Source organism: Vigna radiata, chromosome 1 (assembly GCF_000741045.1).
Source record: "Vigna radiata var. radiata cultivar VC1973A chromosome 1, Vradiata_ver6, whole genome shotgun sequence".
Lineage (NCBI taxonomy): Eukaryota > Viridiplantae > Streptophyta > Magnoliopsida > Fabales > Fabaceae > Vigna > Vigna radiata.
Window position 1 is genome coordinate 29,977,629 of NC_028351.1, and position 9,963 is coordinate 29,987,591.

The 9,963-nt window shown below is 32.5% G+C and overlaps 1 protein-coding gene across 1 annotated transcript; it reads left to right on the top strand.

Annotated features, from left to right (window-relative positions):
* The first annotated feature begins 5,974 nt into the window (after nucleotides 1-5,974).
* Nucleotides 5,975-8,724, top strand: LOC106775233 (phytoene synthase 2, chloroplastic). The gene is made up of 5 exons (XM_014662326.2): nucleotides 5,975-6,539; nucleotides 6,652-6,702; nucleotides 6,818-6,990; nucleotides 7,772-8,007; nucleotides 8,145-8,724. The coding sequence occupies exons 1-5, from the start codon at nucleotides 6,191-6,193 to the stop codon at nucleotides 8,518-8,520; spliced, it is 1,185 nt and encodes a 394-aa protein (XP_014517812.1). The 5' UTR covers nucleotides 5,975-6,190; the 3' UTR covers nucleotides 8,521-8,724.
* The last annotated feature ends 1,239 nt before the right edge of the window (nucleotides 8,725-9,963 follow it).

The following is a 9,963-nucleotide window of genomic DNA, read 5'->3' on the forward strand; positions in this document are numbered from 1 at the left end:
GCCTGTTTCTTCATAATTGTTTTTAAGTTTTCTATTTGTTTTACAACAACCTTTAAACATCCTCACTTTTGTTCTTAAGCATTGCATAACATTCATAAGTTTCAGATATTCGAAAGAAATTCCGTGTTCGTTGGGAGACGACTTAGGGTTACTTTAGCCCTATCTATTTTCTTGAATACTACTAGGCAATACTGAAGTCGCCTTGAAAAGTAGTATTAATTTGATAGCTTCAACGACAGCTTATCACCTAGACATAGGGATAGGAGGACCGATTGCCTTTAAGCTTCTGTGCAAATGTAGTGCATGATCAATTGCTACGGAGACAAGACATTATAAACTAGTAATTAGGAGTAGACTCTCTTCACTGAGACATCAGGTTTAGGGTAAATTAGAAAGTGGCATTAACATTAATGAAGGAGTAAAATCCGTAAATACATGAGAGTGGATAGGATAAAGTCAGAAACCGCAACAACATAATTAATCCATATCATTCACCTGCGTATATTCTTTGGTCAATTGATCAACCTTTGCATGCATGTTTAATTTCTTTTTTGCATTATAAATCCTAAATTTTGTTTCTGAAGTCTTGAATAATCAACAAATTACATGAATGTCTAGGCCAATGAGTCTCTAGGGAAAACGATACTCGGACTTACCGTTTATATTACTTGATACGATTCGGTACACTTGTCGGAGTCTTAACACTGGTCAAGTCTCTTGATTCAAATATAGCAGTGACTTTCGGCTGCCAGCTTCTGTTGAGGCTTTTCAAAATTTTAATTTTGATTTCTTCCTTGTCGAATACTTTTCCAAGAGACGTAACGTGGTTGACTATGTGCATGAATTGTTTCTGCACTTGATAAATAGTCTCTCTTGCTTTCATTCTGAATAGGTCATATTCCTGTATGAGAGGATTCTTTCTAGCTCTCTTTACTTCATTTGTTCCTCCATGTGTGACCTCAAGGACTTCCCACATCTCCTTGGCCGTCTTGCATTATGATATCCTGAAAAATTCATCCATTGTTAGTGTTGATGCAATTACATTTCTAGCTTTAACATCATATTGAGCTCTACGGTTCTCATCTTGAGTCCACTTAGAAAAATTTTTTAAAACAACTTTTCTATTCAAAACATAAGTGGGCTTATATGGACCGTTTAAGGTTGCACCCCAAACTCCTTTATCCACGGATTCAAGAAAGATTTGCATCCTAATTCTCGAAAAAACATAATTTTCACAAGCAAATAACTGTGGTCTATTTGTTGAAGCACCTTCACCAAAGGTCTGAGAATTGAAGGCCATTTCCAGGATCAGTCGATTAAACAAAAATAGTAATCGACTAGTTTTTGAAATATTTTATGAAAACCAGCTTTGATACCAATTGTTAAAAAAAGAATGGCTCAATTACTCACACCAAGAGGGGGGTGAATTGGTGAAACTCAAAAACAAAGTCTTTTTGAAATCTTTTTCGCAAAAAGTGATGCCTTTAAAACTTTCTTGAAACGCAAGGAATAAGATTTTCTAATGCAGCGGAAATAAAATCGATTAAGTACATAACAGAGTCGACTGAAAGTAAAAGTGCAGGGATCAGAGAATTCAAACACTACTTTTTATACTGGTTCGGCCAACCTGACTACATCTAATGTCCTTCCACTCACAGGAAGCAAATGCACTATAATGATCAAGGTTTTTACAACAAGGCTTTTATAGAGACCTCGTGTCAAAAATATAAAACACCTCTCTAACCCTCTAATCAAAATATAGGCAATACAATAACAGGACCAGTAGCAAGAATCCCCTCTTCTGCTGTCTAAACCCTTTGAGAAACCCCTCAAAGTCAAGAATGCAACACGCTCTTCTTCCTGTAGTCACAACAAGGAACACAACCCAATATTCAGCAGATTGTAGAACCTGATCTTGCAGTAGACACCTCAATGTGTAGATAGATCAGACTTTGAATGTACAACAACCTTGAACTTGAAGAAATCTCAACAAACATAAACAACAACCCATTAATAGCAACAGAGATTTGACCTGCATGAAAGGGATGATTCTCGACACCCTACTTCCACAACGGACGACAAGGAAAGAATGTGCACGAATAGTCGTCCACTAAGAGTCTTCAACCACAATCCCCCAACCGCAACACCAACCATTGAAAAAAATCCCTAAATGCACTAGGACACCAACGTCCTCATCACAACGTCAATGGACCATGGACCTCACCTCACAACGATGACCGAATGAACAAAATGCACCTTCGCTGACAGAAAACACGAGAATAGCTTTGCGTGAGAAGAACCACGAGCAACTTTGGGAGGGAAGAAAGAGCAAATAGGTTTTTTGGTCTCGACTAATTGATTTCATGAGAGGGAAATCCCAAATTTTTATCTCAATTCATTGAGCTCCTTACCAATAGCCTAAGGTCCGTCGATATTTAAAGTTACCAATTTGTATTTTCTCTTTTAGTCTATTAAAGTGTTTTGTCGAAGATATCGTCTTGACATTGTTTTGTTTTCCAGAGTTAAACTGAGTACCCTTTGGGTATGATAAGCATTAAGCGTTTAGCTTTAACTCTCTTAGACGATTTACGCAAAATTACCATTTAGCATAGCGTCTTGGTGTTTTTGACTTAGATATTTTTCTAGTTCCTAAGAGCCTAAATGTTTTCCTAAGCTTTTCTACGTTGGAGATTCAGGTTTTAAGTTTTGTGTAGGTTTTCTATGTTGAGAATTTAGGTTCTAAGTCTCTATATCTTTTCACCCTAAGTTATTTTCAGATCATTATCTCGTTTTAATGTTATTTAGTTAAACTTTAAAACTTGAGAGTTTTTAGATGCATAGACGATTTTATTTTAAAATGATTAAATTTTAATTTATATTTATTTTAATTTATATTATATATTATTATTATTTTAAATTTTATTTTAAAAATTTATATAATATGTATTAAATATTCATATATCCTTACTAGTTTAAAATACTACAGATATTTTTTAAATGAGTATCATAAACGAATACTATTTTGAATTATTTTGTTGCAGGATGAATAACAAATAGACACTACTTCTATCACCTGTTGTCTTTCCTAATTAACATAAAGCCTTACACTTAACTTTATGTTCAACCTGTCATTTTAATTAATTTTTTAATGTTTTATAATTTTATATTTCAATAAATTTTATGTTAGTTATGATTATGGTGACTTACTATACAATAATTTTTCTTTCATTCTATTATGATTTTCATCGATTTTTTTCCAACTTTTATTTTTTAGTATTTTATTAATAAGCTCAATCACCCAACATTTCAAACAAATAATTTTCAAACTCACTAACATGGATATTGATATGACATTTATTTTTAACCTAATTTGGTGCATGGTATTTAACAATACATATATACCAATGATATTCTTTAAGTTTTCATGATCTTCTATGTATTAACAAAGTTGGCGTATAAGAGTTGAACCTACGTGTATTCGTATGAGGCACATGTCCCTACTTAATTTAAAAATATTTTAACGTACAGTTATAAGTTTCAGTTATTGCAAGTAGAGAAGAAAAATATTAAAATCTTAATATGCACATGCTTGATGCTCTCACTTGTTTTTTTCATAAAAATCTTCATAGATCTAAGAAAATAATCACTCATCAATGCAAATGTCCATCATTTCCTTTAAGTAATAACAAAATCGTGCACACTGGATTGAAGCTTCTCGTATATTATTACAAAAAACCCATTGTTGCTTCCTAAATGATTCTCAAAATAATAAGCAAAAATAGGGTTAGGTTCGTGTTATGGAGTCATTTTAATTGCTTTATATCTCATATAATATTGATTTAGTGATATATGGAAGTATCTTTTTATTTGTGATATATATCGAAGCATAGATTTTTGATAAATAAATAAAAATTTATATGTTTTACTGAGTTTCATAAATATTTGTTTTATTTAACATTTGTTTAGTATTTTGGTAAATCTAATCATTTTACACTACTTAATAATTGATATTAAATTTAATTTAAATATATTTTCTTCCTTCAATCTTCCAAAATAAAAATAAAACCAAATAGGAGTTCAAACCTAAAAGAGAACAATACTTTGGATGTGTTCTAAATTGGGGTTTATAAACACAATTTTAGGTAAATTAATAGAAAAACCAAATACATGTGAATTAAAGCGACTTCCATAAATCTATATAGAAACAAAAATAAAAAATAACAAAGTTGTATGATCTAACATGACTTCCTATTTTTTTTTTAAAAAAAAAAAAACTGAAATTGTGTTGAAAGTATGACTTTTCATTGGAAAGTTGTATTCTTAAATACCACTTACCTTTAAAAGAAATTACCCATTTGGATAATTAAAAAGAAACCACAATTAATAGAAAGTATTAAAAATGAAAATCAAAACTATTCAATATACGAGAGTGATTTATGACTTTTTATAGACTATGCTAACTTATTTAAATAATCGTTATGGTAATGTTTGTCAACTTAAACATATTTGGATTAAACTCATACAAACTATAATTCTCATGATGTAAACTTCAGGCAATACTACTTAATTAAATTGTTTATTGAAGAAAACCCTAATCCTTGATTGATGTGAAAAATAAATTAAAAATACTTAAACACGCCGGAATTGTTCATGGAAATAGCAATATTAATGAAAAAAATTCAAGTACAATTCATATATATATATATATATATATATATATATATATATATATATATATATATATATATATCATTTCATAGTTACGACAATTTAGTGTGATGAGTGGACATGATAACTACACAAACCAAAGTTTACAACTTCACGTTGATTGTTTTAATTTTTTTAATCGAAAGTATTAGCTAGAGATTAATCATTTGACAAGTTACTTCAATGACTGGACATGAAAATTACACAAATCAAAGTATATAACTCTACATTGATTACGTTTCAATGTTTTAATCCGAAGTACTGCATAGATATTAATAATTTAAGATTGTGAAATTTATGTATGATCCGTATGTTTTCTATTTGGTACACACATACTAGGACATTAGATTCAATGTTTAAATAACTGTGTAAATCATGATTTCACGCTGGGTTTTTTTTCATCTATTTAGCGTGTTTTGTTATTCTGGGAAATTACAAAGTTATTAAATTTTAAAAAAAAATTATTTTAATATAAGTCGTAAATAAAGAAATTTACAATTACCACTTTATATTTTTCTTTATACAAAAATCGTTACTTGACGTACAATTTTTTTAAGTTTCTATTATAAAAGTTGTTACAATACATAAGACTTTTATGCCTTATTTATTTTTAAAAATTTGAATTTGTAGAATCATGTATAGTACAACTTAATGTTTTTTTTTTTTTTTATAATTTAAAGTGTGTATTATTCAAGATTATTCATATATTGTTGGAAGTATATATACTCGTGACTTTTGCTAAAAGAAAAACTTACAATGTAGAGTCCACTTTTTTAACAGAAATAATGATAATGTTTAAGTGTAAATTAAAATCTCAGGTTATATAAAAATAATTAAGAAAAACAATATAAGAGGTATAACTTATAATATAGAGAATATTAAATTACATGTTTAAGTATAACTTATAAATATAGAAAGATTGAAGAATTTATCTATTTATGTAATCTCGGAAACAGAAATACACTAGATTTGGTGCTAAAACCAGTTCGTGCTAACCATGTTTGTGATGGTGTTGAAGTTAATGCTAAATAAGTCATTCTCAAACATATTTTTAACTACAAAGAAAAACAAAACACTGGACCACAAATTCACAACCGTTAAAACAGGTAGACAGAGAGACAGTGTGTGGGGGAATCTGAGTGAGAAAGAATAGTCTTATATTAAAGACAAACAAGTTGTGGAAGTTCAAGATTACTGTACCACCGTCCATACATTGTACATGTGTCAGCTAAGGTTACAAAACAAGAGATTGCCTTTACATTTAGCCTTCCAATCACATTTCTCTCCCTATCTTCACACAAACAATAATGGGTTGGTCCTAAAACTTGTGACAGCCTCACAAAACCAACCATTTTTCGCTCACAAGTAGATCCGCAAAGTTACTTACAACTAAAATTTTCTAGTGTTTTTTCCCTCTCTTTCATCAGTTTGAGGCATTCAAAGGAGCAGCACAAGAACTAGAGGAAATTGCATAGTGGCTGAGATGTCTGGTGTTCTTCTTTGGGTGAGTTGTGGACCCAAGGAGAACCCCATCTCTGTTGGTGTTGCAGGGAGAGGTGGGAAGAGCCAGAGGAGGTTTGGACTGTGCAATGGGATTACTTTTGCAAGCTTTTCACCTGCAGTGGCAGACCCTTCAAGATCTTCAGAAGAGAGGGTCTATGAAATAGTGTTGAAGCAAGCAGCACTGGTCAAGGAACAGAATAAGGGTACTAAGAGATCTTTGAATTTGAACAAACCAATTGAAGGTGATTTCACCCAAGGGGATCTGTTGAGTGTTGCTTATGATAGGTGTGGTGAAGTCTGTGCTGAATATGCCAAGACATTTTATCTAGGTACTCTCTCTATACACACACATTTTTATATATAATCATTATCTTCTGTAGTAGTTGCTGTTCATTGTTAAAATTTTATCACTATATCAGTTACATATATGGTATGTCTCAGGCACACAATTGATGACTCAAGAGCGCAGAAAAGCCATCTGGGCCATATATGGTATGTGCGATTTATCCTCATTGACAGGCTACAAAAGCTTATCAAGTAAAGCTTGTGGTCCATTATTTCTTTGTTGAAATTGAAATTCAAATTGACTACATTTTGTCTATTGAAGTGTGGTGTAGAAGAACAGATGAACTAGTGGATGGCCCTAATGCTTCTCACATCACACCAAAGGCCTTGGACAGGTGGGAGAAAAGATTATATGATGTTTTTGAAGGGCGCCCTTATGATATGTATGATGCTGCCCTCTCAGATACAGTCTCAAAGTACCCAGTTGATATACAGGTACACCACTGTAGAAGCACAAAAACTGGACTTTGAAATTGAACATTTTACCTTTCATAGTTTCTAGGAACATAAATCATTGTTTACATCAGAACTCAAACTACTCAAATAAGTGTTTACATCTCAAACCGACTATATACATACACCATAATATGTTTTGACAATCCTTACCTTAGGAGCTAGTCTTTCATGTTTAAATTTAAGATGGTATCAAAGTTTGTCATAGATAACACTGGGTCATTCTTAAATTTTCAAAAATATATCTTGACACATGCAAATTTTCTAAAAAATTTCTTATCTGAATATGAAGGAGTTGTGGCGTCAACCTTTTGAAGTAGAGTTAGTAAACCCAAATTCAAGAACAAGGAAAATGGTAGTTCTCAAGGACAGAATAAGTGAGGAAAATGTACAACTTTCCAAGAAAGCTTAAAACAAAGAAAACAATTACTTTTCCTGGAATAACAGTTACCAAGCATGCCAATTGTCTTAAAATGCAGGCCGTTCAAGAAAAAGTTAATGGAATTCAGTTCCTGAATTGTTCTGACTTGTTAAAACTAATGAATAAGGAGCCTGTGTTTCACAAGATTAGTTTTGAATTTTATAATCGGTATATATATATATATATATATATATATATATATATATATATAGATATATATATCCGTGTTCGTGTCCTATATTTTTTCATTCAACCGTATTCTGTGTCGGTGTCAGTGTCCATATCTGGGCTTCTTAGGCTGAAACCTGCCCAATTTACAATGGGATTTGTCTGTTTGTGTAGCCATTTAAGGACATGATTGAAGGGATGAGATTGGACCTGAGAAAGTCGAGATACAATAACTTTGATGAACTCTACCTTTACTGCTACTATGTAGCAGGGACAGTGGGCCTTATGAGTGTTCCAGTAATGGGGATTGCGCCAGAATCAAAGGCTTCAACAGAGAGCATCTACAATGCTGCATTGGCACTTGGCATTGCTAACCAACTTACCAACATTCTCAGAGACGTTGGAGAAGAGTAAGAACCTTTAAACCCAACAATATCTTGGATTCCAATCTATTATCACTGCTATTCATATACATAAAATCCTCAATTGCAAGAACCTGCATAAACAATGAGAAACGATAATTATTTGTTGCTGTTGATGATTATAGTGCAAGGAGAGGAAGAGTATATCTTCCTCAAGATGAACTAGCTCAAGCTGGGCTATCAGATGATGACATTTTGATAGGGAAAGTTACAGACAAGTGGAGAAGTTTCATGAAGGGACAAATACAAAGAGCTAGGATGTTTTTTGATGAGGCAGAAAAGGGAGTTTCAGAGCTGAGTTCTGCAAGCAGATGGCCAGTGTGGGCATCTTTGTTGTTGTATAGGCAAATCTTGGATTCTATTGAGGCTAATGACTACAATAACTTCACCAAAAGAGCTTACGTAGGAAAACTTAAGAAGCTCTTATCACTGCCTGCTGCTTATGGAAGAGCACTTATAGGTCCCTCAAAAAACTTAACCAAAATGGTTACAACTAAGTAAAGTTGCTCCAATGAGCATCAAATTGTTTCAGCTTGTAAATTCTGTTCACTGCAAATCTCAAAGCTAGTACAGTGTATACTTCCCTGTAAAAAATATTGAAGAGAAATCCTTTCAATATTGAAAGATACGTATAGTGGAAAAGATACAGAGAACAGAGAAACGTGATTTAAAAAATAAAATAAAATAAAGTTAATTCAAATTTGATGAAGGGACCAAAATCCATCCCCTTCTAAATTTTTCTTGCATTCAAAATTGTGATCTTTGAAAAACAAACTAAATAAGTGGAAGTGATTTAAATATTTTATACTGATTAATGTCATTATTATGATTACCATATATGTATATATAATAAAATTTTAGACTTTTATATTTTATTATTGTGTATTAAGCTTATTAAAATTGAGACTTAGAGACTTGAGACTTAGACTTGATAGAAGCTAATGCTTTTATTATTTTTTATGTAAAAGTTTTAGTATTAGACATGATTACATAAGATACATTTATATCATTTTATAATTTTTAAAGGATAAAATGTTCTAAGATATAGAAATGTAGTTATTATGTTATAATGAATATCCTCTGAAAATCTTCACCCACTTACTTTTAATTTCTAGTTAAATAATAAATAGTTATGTAATAATAGGATTGTTAAAATCTAGGTTTAATAGATTTGGATGTTTTTATTTGTGTAGGTTTTCGTCAATTAGGTTTCTCTATTTTTAAGTAGTTCGATTTGGTTCCTGTTTATGAAAAATTGAAACAATAAAGTTTGTGCCGTTAAGTTCTCTGAACGGCGTCAAAATTTAAGCCTGGTGGCTAGGTGAGCTGGCATTTAAGAACACGTGGCACATAAAGAGTTTAATACGTGGACTTAAATTGACATAATGCACTGTCACGTGTCAGCACTCTTCAATCACAATTAGGATTTCAAATTGGGGGAATACTTCTCCTGCTCTAGCACCTAGTCTCTCTTCGCGAAAGGGTTTCATGGATGAAGGTGTTATTGTTCGATGTTGCTGCGAGCTGTTGGTGGTTCGCTAATGGCGGAGTGGTGTGATGAAGGTGGGTGTTGCAATGACTTCGAGTTCTTGCTTCGCGGTTCTGGGTTTTAGGTTTGGCTTTGCAGGTCCGAAAGTGATGGCGACACTAACACGATCTTGCTTCGCAGTGGAAGAGAAGAGTTGTGATTTTGTTGCTTTGATTTCCAGGTGGAGAAGATGAAGTTGGTGGCGGCGATGCATGTTAGCGGTGATGACCTGCACTGTGGAGATGGTTGGCTACCGGCGTGGCACGCAAGGAAGATGATAGTGTCCTGTTAAGCCACTGGCAAGTGTACCAGATCGTTATCAAGTAATATAATTGGTAAACCCAATATCGTTCTTCCCAAAGGACTCTTAGGCCTTACTTTTCATGTAAACAAATCGCGTAAGACTTGAGAAAAGA

Coding starts and splice junctions, on each gene's coding strand:
- LOC106775233 (XM_014662326.2), top strand. CDS start 6,191: ATGTCTGGTGTTCTTCTTTGGGTGAGTTGTGGACCCAAGGAGAACCCC. Junction 6,540..6,651: donor TGCCAAGACATTTTATCTAG/GTACTCTCTCTA, acceptor GGTATGTCTCAG/GCACACAATTGATGACTCAA. Junction 6,991..7,771: donor AGTACCCAGTTGATATACAG/GTACACCACTGT, acceptor CTGTTTGTGTAG/CCATTTAAGGACATGATTGA.